The 13,982-nt window shown below is 31.4% G+C and overlaps 1 protein-coding gene across 3 annotated transcripts in view; it reads right to left on the bottom strand.

The window, feature by feature from the left end:
• The window catches only part of LOC148602720 (E3 ubiquitin-protein ligase HECW2-like), a 60,124-nt gene that overhangs the window by 10,444 nt on the left and 35,698 nt on the right, over positions 1-13,982 (bottom strand). For all 3 annotated transcript variants that reach the window (XM_088554084.1, XM_088554086.1, XM_088554085.1), the window contains 14 exons: positions 13,828-13,978; positions 11,938-12,178; positions 10,367-10,449; positions 9,729-9,831; positions 9,108-9,269; positions 8,057-8,105; positions 7,128-7,308; positions 6,404-6,498; positions 5,876-5,990; positions 5,271-5,384; positions 3,447-3,599; positions 2,222-2,320; positions 1,338-1,470; positions 107-253 (listed from right to left, as the gene is read on the bottom strand). In XM_088554084.1, the coding sequence (XP_088410210.1) occupies positions 107-253; positions 1,338-1,470; positions 2,222-2,320; positions 3,447-3,599; positions 5,271-5,384; positions 5,876-5,990; positions 6,404-6,498; positions 7,128-7,308; positions 8,057-8,105; positions 9,108-9,269; positions 9,729-9,831; positions 10,367-10,449; positions 11,938-12,178; positions 13,828-13,978 (1,826 nt within the window). The remainder of the gene's footprint in view (positions 1-106; positions 254-1,337; positions 1,471-2,221; positions 2,321-3,446; positions 3,600-5,270; positions 5,385-5,875; positions 5,991-6,403; positions 6,499-7,127; positions 7,309-8,056; positions 8,106-9,107; positions 9,270-9,728; positions 9,832-10,366; positions 10,450-11,937; positions 12,179-13,827; positions 13,979-13,982) is intronic.

Below are 13,982 nucleotides of genomic sequence, written 5' to 3'. Positions count from 1 at the left end.
AGTTTGTGGATTTTTAAATTTGAGGTTTTCAAGTCAACCAAGAAATCCATCAAAATTGGTACCCCACAAATATACATACTTTCGCAGTACACAATGAAGTACTTACATCATTAAAACCCTTCAGAACACTCTCAGTCTGTTCAGTAACACCTCGTTCAAGTCTCCATTTGACCATTTTCTCCATATATTCTTTTTTGTTTCTTTCTGTTACAGCCAGAGATTTACCATTGGGTTTTAATTCTCTCTCAGTTACCTACAAACACATTGAGCTTGAAATTGTACACATTATTGTGCTATGAGTAGACCAACTTAGGAAGTAAACAAAGGGAAGCAACATAAAGTGTATACCATGTACAGTTCAATACAATAAAACTGCTAAATAAATTCCAAATCATTCTCATAAGGCCATTCTAAGTTAGTTTCTTAGTTCTTGGGCCATTTTTCTTGAAAACGTATGATGATTTTATCTTTTTCCCTGAAGAAGACTTGCCTGACCCTTATTTGCAAGTAAGTTGGCAAAAAATATAGTAAGCTGATATGAAAAATAGTAACTAACAGACTCTAACTTTGGGAATAAAATGTAACTTTAATGATGGAGCAATTAACACATAAATGTGAATGGCACTTGATATAAATGCATAATGTTAACAGTTATAATTGATTGGTTGATTTTGGGGGGGTTAATTATTCATTTTTGTAAGATAATTTGATATGTAAAGACAAATTGGAAGCAAAACTTTCTACAAACAAAAATTAGCTAAATCCTCAGGAATTTTACAACAATCTTAAGGGTGTAAGATAGCCCCAAAAATCACAAGCCCCTCTCTAAAATCATAAGGGTGGGGAAGTGTTTTTACAGTGTTTTTAAAACAAAAAATTTTGCTTTTTTGTATTTAATTGATATGGGAATTGGCCTCTGATACAGCTGAGATTTTTGCAACAGAAATTATTGCCATCACAAGAGGAAAAAGGAAAAGTAACTGCAATTTACCACCCACTTCTTCAGAGAAAGTATGAATTTCATTTATTCAAATCATATTTCTTATTACATTAGCATAGACATTTTTTATGTATAATTCTATAACAATTATAAATCATTAAAGTTAATCATAAGTCAATATCTAGTGATCTTTAAAAACTAAAAAAAAAGGACTTAAAGACCTATTATCACAAAATTTTGGAAGGTTTTAAAATTTTTTATCTATGCCCCTGTTTTGTTTTCAGAAAGATAAGGACAATTCAATTTTGCAAAATTTGGACAACAGAATTGAGACCTGCTAATCACTGGCACTTTCACTCCCTGTTTTCAAACATTCATGGTAATAACATTAACTTACCTGACCAAACACCTCCTCATTCACAGAAAAAGTCAGATCCATATCTAATTCAGAAATATCATTTTCTTTGATCCATAATAAACTTTGGTGAAATTCTGCATCTAATGTCTCTACATCTCCTAATGACCAAGGTCTGAATACAATTACATTACAGGTCAATAATAAAGGTTTGAAAACAATTACATTATAGGTCAATAACAAAGGTCTTAAAACAATTACATTACAGGTCAATAACAAAGATTTGAAAACAATTACATTATAGGTCAATAACAAAGGTCTTAAAACAATTACATTACATGTTATAACATAGGCCTAAAACAATTATATTACAACAAGGGCTACAACCTACATAAGTAGTTCCACATTAAAAACAATGGCCATAACCCAAAAGGGGTGGATAAACTTGTGCAGGATTTCATGTTAAAAAGAAATCATTGGTAAGAATAGCTTACAATTAAGTCAATGTTCAAAGGATCACACAGGTGTTCTGTGGTAGTTAAGTAAGACACATTAGTATAATGTAGGGCAGATTTCTACCTAAATAGCTATTTAAATTACTAATTGGCCTACCTAAATTTGCATTGAAATTTGAACTGGTTTATTTCAACTTGCTGTTGTATTAAAGTCTTGTATTTAAAGTACAAAATTCTCCTATGAGTTCGGTCCAAATCATTCTAAGAATATCTTCTGTAGCATGTAGAGAGTTTACACTAAGTTTTTTTTTCTTCAAAACTCAAGACAGTAGCATTACAATACCCAACAAGCATCTTCTTAGCCAATGTACATAACAAAATCATGCAAATGTACATTAAGTCTGCCATTATGATGTAAAGTAATGTAAAGTAAATGTAATGTATATGTACTTTAAATAACTTGACTCTTACATTCGTAGCAAAGCTTTGTAGAAAGGTCTGGTAAAGAATGCATCTAGAAGGTATTGATGCACCACTGCCAAACCTAACACTCTACCAGCAAATCGAAACCTGTAACATAAAACATACCATATGATTAAAACATAAAAACCATTATCAAAATCAAAATCATATAAATTAATTTGAGATGAATACTGTAATCTGATTGGTTAAAATAATTTTGTTATATCTCAATGGATAAAAAAATTTATTGACACGCCCCTATTCAGTTAAATTCAGAGCTACTTTTCTCATGTTTAAAGATAAAAATATCTTTTAAAATTAATTTATAAGAATAGACTATGATAAAAATTTTGTCTATTTAAAAATAACATAAATTTTCCATGTGCATATTTTGTTTATTGCACTTTGCACAATAAACAATATGCACATGAAAAATTTATGTTATTTTTTATTCTTAAACGACATACATGTTTTTATGTAAAGCTTCTGTCAAAACATATGTAACAAGTAGTTACAGAGAAAACTGTAACAAAAAATTTGTACATGACACAATGATAATTATTTACTTGCATCTCCCCCTTACAAAATTAGACATTTCCCCATCTCATGTTAAAGGAAAAAAAACTTATCATTTGGTTTAATCCTTTTTATCAATAAATGCATTTGATTTATTACAACATAGATACATGTAGCTGTGATTTATGAAAAGCTGCCTGTGTTGAATTTCTATAATTCACATTGTGAAGTAAATTTGGTAATTTCACTTGATTTTTCAAAATTCACAAATATCAATCTGACGATCACAAAATTTTAAATTAATATCAAAAATATCAATAATTTATAGGAAAAATCCATATCATGAATAGAATATTCAATTAGTAATTGTCAATAACCAAAATATAATAATTTGTGCAAAGAAGACATAAAGATTTATTTTGTGTGTAGAACAAGTTCGCACACTCTTTAAATCGGTGCATCCTTCAGTGTTTGTGATCGTATTTTGTTTAGGCCTTTGCATCCTACCTTCTTCTTCAACAATCAGGCCAACTGAAACTAATTTTTGGGTTCTGCTAACACTCCCCCCTCCCACCACATCCTCATTACAAATTTGTAACACCATACTAATAACATAAAAACCAAAACGATACAATATTAGTCACTTTTCATATGATTTTCATTAAATTTAGCAAGTGACTAATGGTTTCAAAATGCTGGCTAAAACACTGTATCTTACCATTCATGATGATTCTCCACAATGGTAGACATAGGACTGACTTGCACCGTGTATGTATCATTAGCTGAGTATTCAAATAGGCCATAATATGGATTAAATAATTCTCGTGACAGAAGAAAGAAAAACTCCCTAGCTGGACCACCATAGTCTAACCTGGAACAAAATTTAAAAAAAAAAAAATTCTCATTACCAAATTATACAATACTGGAGGAAAAAAGAAAATTATAGATTTGCATCAAGTATAAAAAAAAATGCATGAAAAAATGCAATTACAATTTTAATTACTTAAAAATCAATATTCAAAATACTGTAAACGTATTAATTTTCGTGGTGTACTAATTTTCACTATATTCACGGTTGCTTAATGAATTTATACTAAGTCTATAATAAAATCATATACGGTAAAATATATGGATTATAATTTCTAAATTCATGATCTTGTTTTCATAATGATTTGTATCAATTGCCATTGAGTACCTGTCACATCAAAGAACAAAATTGAAGTGTTAAGTAGCACTCCAGCTAAGAATCATGCGAAATGCGATTCATGGTTGGGAAGCCTACATATTTTTATTTTTGATATTTTGTTTGAAATGTCATAGTAAACAGAAATTAACATTTGGTTTTTCATATAACCCATGCTCATAGGAGATAAAAATTGTATAGAATGCACTGTAGAATTCGAAAGTAAGGGAGAAACTCTGTAAATGACACTCAAATACAATAGAATCTATTGGATTTTCAATGTTGATTATCTCCTACGAGCAGGCAGATTTGAATGAATAATTACACATTTTATAATAAAGACCCATAAAACAACTTAATTACAAAAATAAAAATATGTAGCCTTTTTTGGGGTGTATCACATTTTTCAGATTTTGCATGATTCTTACAAAGACAGCTACTTAAACACATACTACAGGTAATCACGGATAAAAGGTTACCGATAAATACACACGCCAAGAACTGTCAACAAAAAGTTTATCCCATTGAAGTGTCAAAAGTTAATCCCTACAATCAGCTACAGCTTGGGCAATTAAGTGAGTTCTTTTTAGTTATAGAAGAATATATACACTGTTAGACTAAACTGGCCATAGGAAACTACATAAGTAGACTTGTCAATTTGTTAATACTGTATAAACAGCTCATTAATTTATTAAAATATTAACGATAAAATAGCTGATCAAAAGAGGAATCACACACTGTTGAAACCATTGAAAAACTTTTTCTTCAAACTCGAAAACTGCAAAAAAATTAATACCTGCGAACATGTTGACAGTTCAGAAACCGCGAAAATAAGCTGCCGTGAAAATTAATATGTTTACAGTAACTATGCCTCAATAAATCAGATATTTCAGAGTGATATTGTGTATGCATTTCATTCATGTATTTTAATGAATGCATAATCATTTTGTTACAATGTAGGTTTTAAATATATCACTTGAGAAAATTTTGGTATAGATGTCAAAGCTATCTTGCCATAAACATATACTTCTAATATCCCATTTAAATACATGTAAATGTCATGTCATTTCAGCTTAGTTAAATAGCAAGAGTTTTTATATACAGAACAAAGGCAGTTGAGATAGAAAATATTACAATAAGTCTGTAAGGTAATATGCAATGATTTGTCTAGTTGTACGACTGAAAAGATTTATTTTATCAGGCAATGTCGAAATTGATTTTTTTAAATGTATGTTGTCTCTGAAAAATTGCTGATATTTTTTCAGTATCATATATTAGTAGCCTGAAGTGGAGAATAGCTGAAAAATGTTAAGTTGCCAAGAAAATTTTTTTTTTATCTTTTAACTCTAGAATACCTACCCTTCCTCACCAACAAATGATATATACAATTTACTCTTCATTAAATCTTTCTTTTGTGTAGACATTATTTTATTAAAAGCATCCTCTAAAACATGGTCTCTCCGAACCATTAATCTGAAAATGAATAGACAAAAACAACATTAACTAGAAATATAGTGAGCACGCTCATAAAGAGAATATCCTAAAATGATGGAGTTAAATGAATGCCTTTATGCTCGATTATCTTCCTTTGGAGTCCTCTGACAGTAACTATATTCCTTCATGCACATCTACCTATGACATCCAACATTCCTAAAAAAATTTCATCAGTCTCTTGAAGGGCACTGACAAAAAGTATGTAGATAGATGGACGGACAGAGTGAATCCTATACAACCCCAAACCTTTGTGATAATAATTCTGTAAAAAAAATTTCCAAGATTAAACACAAATGAGTATTATATACAAGGACATTTTGAACTAGCATGTCCTAAAATGGGAACATAGAAAAATTTATTTTACAAAGTTTTTTTTCTGTCCTTACATTCTGTCCTTACAAAAAAACTTAAAACTGTTAAATTTATTCACATAAACAGTGAAATACGTTCTATCGCTATAAAAAGCTTACTTTAATTTTGTTGGGCCTTGACCGAAACCTTTGGTTTCCAGCTGTTTATAGAACTTCCGAAGCTTGGCTTGAAAGTCTCTCTTTTGTGGAGCATGGACACGAACACGCTGAACATCTATACAATAAAAAAAAAAGTGAATAATTCTCAATTCAGGGATAATTTTATGAAGTTGTCAAACAAATACAAAATAAATAAACGGTAAATAAAAAAGAATCGTAACAATAAAATCCAGATTTCAATTAGCAGAATTCCTTAAAGCAGAAAAAAATCACCCCTGTCAATTTCTGGATTTTGTTCTCACCTGAATAGACAGGAAATCACTTTTGTGGTATAAAATATGCATGTAGCTTCAATTTTTCAAAATGAATATGTGCTCTTTTGAAAAACTTAATGTGCAAAACTGAGGTTTGTAAATTGTAAACTGTCTGACACTAAACTAATATACTACAAACTACATTAAAAAATACATATACAAGTATGTGAAATGCAAAACACGGCTGAAACTCATTAAATAAAGTAATACTCACTCGGTGAACCCTGTGTAGTTTCCGACGGAGAATCAGGGCGTGGAGGTTGTAATAACTGTGACGGCACGTAAGACATTATATCATTTTCAAAAACACTGAAAGTGGTTAAATATAAATATAATTAAAAACAAAACAGAAAAATCAAGTACAGTTGCTCAAACATTTGAATATAGAATATAAAGATTAAAACAGAAAACTAAAAAGAAGAAAAACGACCAAATCAGATGAAAATATAGAATTAACTAAGAATCAGAATGTTTGAAGGAGACATGATTTGTCAAAAAAGTAAGTTAAGAGAAAAAATAGGAATAAAGAGGAGTAAGGTCTGTAACTGAAGAAAATCATGTCTGTTAAAGATTTTTTTTTAAATTGAAGAAAGGGGTTTCCATGTAAACTCTTACATCATACATTACATAGGAACAAAAAACTTGATGGGATAAATTTTACTCTGTGCCACCCATATCATAGGAACTGCCTGGTTTCTACATGGACAGTGTCACAAAGATGAACGTGTTATTTCATAATACTGTATATGTATTAATTTTCGCAATGTACAAATTTTTGCTATTTTTACGGCGGACTAAAAAGTGCAAAAAACAGTAACCATGATACTGATCTTAAATACTTTGTAACACTAATCATTTTTTAAACCGAGAATATTGATACCTGCGAATATGGTCAATTGACAGAATCTGCAAAAATTAGCATGTTTACAGTAACCCACCTCAATAAAAGAATAAGATCCAAATCATTGCACATTCTCTCTAACACTTCTGTTCCACCTGATTGAATTTTCAAAACTTTGTCTCGTAACTTTGAACTGGATGCGTAGGTTGGGTATTTCTCTTTTAACATTTCACCAGCATTCGGCTGCCGAAGGAAGGAAACCACCTTTTCATTGTAGGCTGAAAGAGCAGAAATCCTTTTCAATCGTGATTTGAATTTTCATCAATACATTATTTACAGCAAGTAAAAGAGTAAATTTCAGCAAAGAGAATTGATCTAACCTTGATTGAATCCAATGTCTTAAGTAGTTACCTAAACAATTATCATTTTATAGGTATTTTAATTTAAGTTCGAGAGAAAATATTAATCTCTTTGTCAGTTGTCTGGTTAATTTTCTAAAAAGTTAATCAAGTAATTATCATTAATCAAGGGGAGACCAACTCATTTATCAAAAATAGACCAAGTCTATTGTACAAGTGATTATAATTTATCAAGGGGAGACCAACTCTATTATTCAAATGATTATCATTTATCAAGAGGAGACCAATTCTATTGTTCAAGTGATTATTATTTATCAAGGGGAGACCAACTCTATCGTTCAAGCGATTATAATTTATCAAGTAATTATCATTAATCAAGGGGAGACCAACTCTATTGTTTAAGTGATTATCATTTATCAAGGAAAGACACTCCCAACTATTGAAATAACAAATGAAAAGTAGAAACCAAAGTTGTTGACTTACATGTAGTTTGGAAAATATGGATTTACATAATAGACAGTATTAGCTATAAATATTATTATTGCATAAAACTAGATACTTAACCAACAAGGAATTCTTTTGGCAAATAAGAAGATAAATTTTCTGGTCTAGATTTTTAATCATTAAGTGACATAATTATTTTACATATATTTATAGTAAAACCTACTTGTGGGCACTTCAGGTTCTTGTGTTGAAAGTCTTGCCTGAGATCCACTCTAAAATAGATAAATTTCAATATCATATTCATACTCTATGGATTATACGGTGCTCGTCTTTAGCTACTAGCCCGAATCCCAGGGATAGTAAAAATTGTTTCTGGCTAGTAAATGATGTGTACATTTCTTATTTCCGGCTAGTTGAAACCTAAATAGTCCTCTACCACTCAAGCAAGTCATTGAGACTTTTGAAGGAAAGGACTGTGGATATATCTTCATTTTGATTCTTCCATAACTTAAGCTTGAATAACAGATTTAATACAACAACCAGGCTCAGATCCAAGGAGGTGTATGCACCCTCCCCCCGAAATCGGTAAGAAAAGGTTTTTTCACCACAAGTTTCACCACATAATATTTTTTGCTTTGCTTAACACAGCATTTAATTCAATTAACAACCCATTCCCCTCTAAACTCAAATCCTGGATCCGCCCCTGACAACTTACATATGTAGATTCTGTCAAAACATGAATGGCTCAAAAACTTTGTCGGAAATGACATTTTTAGAAAGTGAATTCAGCAGTTAGTATGTGATTGTTTGAACTTAATCTTGCATCTTCCTGTTGGTTGAGGCAGCAGCGATATAACAACAAGCATTGTCAATAAAGTGAAATGTAATTTGAGTACAAATAGCTCTGTCCCTTATTGGTAAAGTCATATTACTAGAATGAATTAAAAGATGATCTGATGATATACTTGAAGTTCACTGTTAAGTTATTTTCAAAAATAATTGGTTACAAAAGGTTTTCACATTAACTCCCTCAACATAATGATCCTAAAAAAAAAAAGTTTTGATGACCCCACCCCCCACTTCCAAAAAAAAAAACAAAAACAAAAAAATCCCAACACTTGAATGGCAGACAGTACTGAGATGTTAACGTCGTTTCTTTCCAATTCCTGTATTTGAAAAGCCATGCAAAAACATCAATGTACAGTGACATTACAGAAATTTGCAAAAGTCCATACAAACATAACATACAATTTTGGACAGATACAAATACTTACAGAGTTGAGATTTCTTGTTGAGTCATCAACATTCCTAGCACCACGATTCCTGCCAGTAAACAAAGATGTGTGTAAGAAATCTGTGTTGATTGGAGGGACATCTGTTGGCAAGCGAGGATCGAGGAATGTTGTCAGGCGTTTGTTGTGATCGATGAAAAACATCTGTAATTCAGAAAATATTTGGATCCATGAAAATCTTGTATATAATATCATAATAAGCATTTCCCCCAAAAAAAATAATTACCAATGAAACAAAATAACTTATAAATTAGATTTTTAAAATGTTTTTATGCATTCACATAATTTCAAGTATCAACTTTGTATTTTTACAGAATCCTGGAGAAGTTTAACTTGTTATTTTTGCTACACCATTTGCAGCATCATAAAGATTCTCATTAATAATATAACAGCTATGAAAACAAAAACTCTAAAACTCTAAATTAAAAAGTTGGAAAGCATTGAAACAAATGATGCTTTCTGCATTGATAATGAACACAGTGGCAAACAATTAGTTAAAACTAATCACATATTTTAATTACAGGATATGTTGACAGATGGACACACAGGCAGTAAATTCCATTATACATTGTTTAAAAAAAAAACAGGCACATAAAGACTAACCTTTCCACCTCTGTCAAACTTCATTTCCCAGTTTTGAGGCATTTCTTTAGTTGTGTCAGCAAACAGATTCACAAAGGCTACCAAGTCACGATTGTGTTGATATCTACAAGGTTTCAAAGAGTTTCAATTCATTTTGCAAAAAGCTAACATTCATAGTAATTGTCTGGTTAAAATGAATTATCCTACATTTATCAGTGAACAACTACAATCACTTTCCAACTGAATTTTTAGTGTTTCTAACTGACATTCGTAAGATCAAGTTTTTTTTTATTATTATTATCCTTAAATGAGATTTTCTTCATATCTATTGCAATCAACACCAAACATTTGTCAGTTAAAAATAGAACAAGGTATTCAGGGGTTCAAAAAAGGGGTATTCCAAAGTCAAAGACCCTCAATTTCTAATAAACAACCTTTAAAATTACAGTTACAGAGGCCCTGGGCATTAACCTTTTTTTCTCATTAGCACTTCACTGTGAAATTTTTCTTTTCCTCAAGTGGATAATTGATTCCAAACTATGTAAAGTCCTGGACAATCCACTCTTGAAATAAAATTTTAACCCTGATTTTTCAGGACATTTGTGATTTACACCATGTTAAGGACTATAATTAAGGACTGTCAAAGATATCAAACGTACCTATAAAAGTTTTTATAATCCCTCCGTACTTTGTGTATCATATGCTTTAGAGTGCCATTTCTGTTGTAATCTGCCATTGCCCTCTGCAAAAATGTAAAAGTTCTGAGTTGTGATAAACTGACAATCATATGGTTTGCATCATATGATTATCATATGGCGCTCGATTCATATGAGCACCATATGATAATCATGTGTTTCAGTTAACATATGATAATCGCATGGTTATCATATGATAATCGCATGTTTTTCACAAACATATGATTATCATATGTTTTCAAGCCCATATTATCATATGAGAATCATATGATCACCATGTGACTACCACATGTTAAATATCATATGATTTTCATATGATTACCATATGATTATCATATGAATCGAGCACCATATGATTATCACATGTGGCACATTTGGCTGTGTATCATGCTCGATGTTTTGTTTTTTGGTTTTTTTTTCAAATGATAAAATTAATTACTTTAAACACATGGTAAACATATTTCTAGAGTTCAAAGCTCTAGAATGTATAACGACATGATTTAATATGAGTATTATTATTTAAAAATCGATTTATATTACGTATCAGAGAAGAATGAGCTACCCTACTTTTAGCTTAGTGATGTTGCCTTCAATACTGATAATATCCTTGCCTGTGGCCTGATACATTATCAACTTTTCATGCAATATCACTCTTCCTTAAGCATTCAATTAATTTTTTTATGAAAATGTCCTCCATTTTTTTTTTTTTTTTTTATTTTACTAACGATATTTAACCTTAATGTCATTGATTTGATTAATTATATTGGTAGCAGGGATTTATCAATTTTCCCAAGTGAATAAATTTCGTTAATTCACATTGTGAAATGAATTTCAATAATTTAACCTCATGTGTGAAACCTGTTTCTTGCACTAGTTAAATCTTTGTGGTTTTTGGCACCCATACTTTGATTATACTTCAGTAATTCACTCATTCCAATTAATTATCCTACCACTGAACAATATACTTATACAGGATTGCAAGACAAAAAATTATGGTAGCTAACTCATGTTAAATTTATAGAGCCAACAAATAATTTCATCATATATTGTAGTGTTTTCCGTAGAAATTTGTGGAGGCATGGGTATTTTGAGGGCACTTAACTGTCCAAGAAGGTTTCATTGAGGCATCCCACCTTGACACCTACAATTAACAGCCTTCACCCTAGTCACAGGCAAAATGTGCCACACATGAGAATCAGATGGTTTGCATCATGATTATCATATGAATCGAGCATCATATGATTATCATATGAATTGAGCACCATATGATTATCATGTGGCATATTTGGCTGTGTATGGTATAGTAAAAGTATCATAAATGGGTGTCAACACAACAGGAGTTCATGTTAACATGCAAATTAGTTGAAAAAAAATCAATTAATCTTATAACTTGAAAGTTGGGTTTGTCCACCTGGGGCACATCGTAAAATTCATGATGAGGGCAGCATGGTGCTACAAGATGAAGACATGACGCAGCGCCATGCTAAATTGGTCTAGGGAAACCTTTAATTGATTTAAAACTTGTTAGAACTTACATCATTTTGTTGTAAAAGAGGAAAGAAATCTGTACGCAGCAAGAACTTGACAGCAGGGGGTCGACCATCATCCTGTTCCTGAGCTGGTGGGGGTATAGGTGGTACTGGCATTGCAGGAGGGGGAGGAACTCTGGCCTGGGCTGAGGTCTGAGGACTATTATCACTACCTCCTGATGATGTGCTTTCTATGCTGGGAAGCTCGGGCTCAGGACGGTTCATAGTTCTCCTAATACTTTGGTATCTGCAAAAAAAATCTTGCATGTACAGTATAAAGTGCTACTCTTTGTAAGAATCAGGCAGTGGGTAAGTATTGGTGGAAAAAAAAAACACAATTCTTTCTATGAAATCTTATTCAAAATGTTATCTAAAATGCAGAAATGGCATTTGTTTTTGTTTTTTTTTAATACAGTGGATTCCGCTTAATTGCATAGCCTATTTGCCAGTAAAAATTATGCAAATAACCGGGCTATTCTTATAACCGAAATTACGATTTTACCGGAAGTGTGAGTTCAGGTAAGACGACGATCCTGTGGATCAACCAGGGATATCACTGTTCAACATTTCTGATCTGGTATTTAATTGTTATAGACCTTCTCATTGTATTGTTCTTTTATCAATAAATAATAATATATATTGTGTTTGTCTTGTTTATTGACCTTCTTTACGTTGTGTGTATTTATAAGTAAAACCACGTGTTTCTCATCTATAAATAGTCAAGTAATTTCCTGACCTTTCTACGAAAGAAAATCCCATATTTCAGCCAAGATACAGTGTAATATTCATCAATGTTTGCAGTTTGTGGGCTTTTGAAATGGTCTGTGTGTTTTTATTCCTCTGTTCATTGTACACTGATAGTTGTGTATTATACGCGTCATTGACCTCGATATATTCCTATGAAGTGTGGATAGTATGGGGCACCTTAGGGTAGTTGAATTTCATTAGACATTGTACTGAATGAATGACTTTTAATTTTCGTATGATATTTATGCCTAGTAACCCAAGCTCACTCAAAACTGTTCAGCTCATTAAATAAAATTAAATTTACATTGATAATCATTTGTAGTCGGAAGAATTTAAATAGGGACAAAAAATACCCCAAGCCGAACCTCAAGCCGCATCAAAAGGTGATGTTCGGCATGTCGTCAGAAGTCATTGTTCACCTAGGTGCTTGTTTATTTTAATGTAAATAGAAATCATTTATATTGTCTTTTATGTCCATTATTTTTTTAATCCATTATTAACACCTCCTGATTGATGATAATCTAGTTTTTACAACAATAAATATGATTGACATATTTATGACCCGCAGTCTTAAAATAGAATTTGGGAAAACCTGTCTTTACCTGGACGAGGCAAAATTCTCTATGCAATAAACCGAAATGCACCTCCAAGGCCTATGCAAATAAGCGATTTTTTCCCTAATAGAATAATAGAAAATGGTTTTGTGCAGGAGAAAATTATGCTAATAACCGAAATATGCAATAAAGCGATATGCGATTAAGTGGAGTCGACTGTAGAAAGTTATTAAAGGTATAAATTGATAATTAATAAATGAAATGCACTGCAATTTCATCGTCCAAGGGAAATAACTCATGTTTCTCTATCATTCTACTTTAACGTAATTCTCACTTTTCTGTATCATCAGACACTTCTTTGACAAATAAACTGTCAATTTGTATTCAGTAGATGATAAACTATGTGTTCACATTGTCTAATTAATGTAGTTTTTTTTCTGAGCTGGATTCATTATTTTTTCAATTTTGCCTGCAATGTTTGCAGTTTTGATCAAATCATAGTGTTTCATAGTGTAAATAATTTTGATAATTGCAAAAATGGCAAAAAATTAGTACACTGCAAAAATTGTTTATGGTAGATACACCCAATATATACCTTCTATCAAGCTGTTGTCTCTGCTCTGAGCTGATGGTTGGCCGTCTCTGTATAGTACTTTGACCACTGTGTGGTTTCTGCCAAGTTGTTGTTCTATTGACATGATCAATGTAAAATATTCTCCCATGACTGTCAACTCTGGCTTCCCATCCTAA

The sequence above is a fragment of the Perna viridis genome, chromosome 11 (genome assembly GCF_037379345.1).
Source record: "Perna viridis isolate PV_CMFRI_1.1 ecotype Kerala chromosome 11, ASM3737934v1, whole genome shotgun sequence".
Taxonomy (NCBI): domain Eukaryota; kingdom Metazoa; phylum Mollusca; class Bivalvia; order Mytilida; family Mytilidae; genus Perna; species Perna viridis.
Note: the sequence above shows the minus strand (reverse complement) of the source record. Positions and strands in the feature narration are given on the sequence as shown.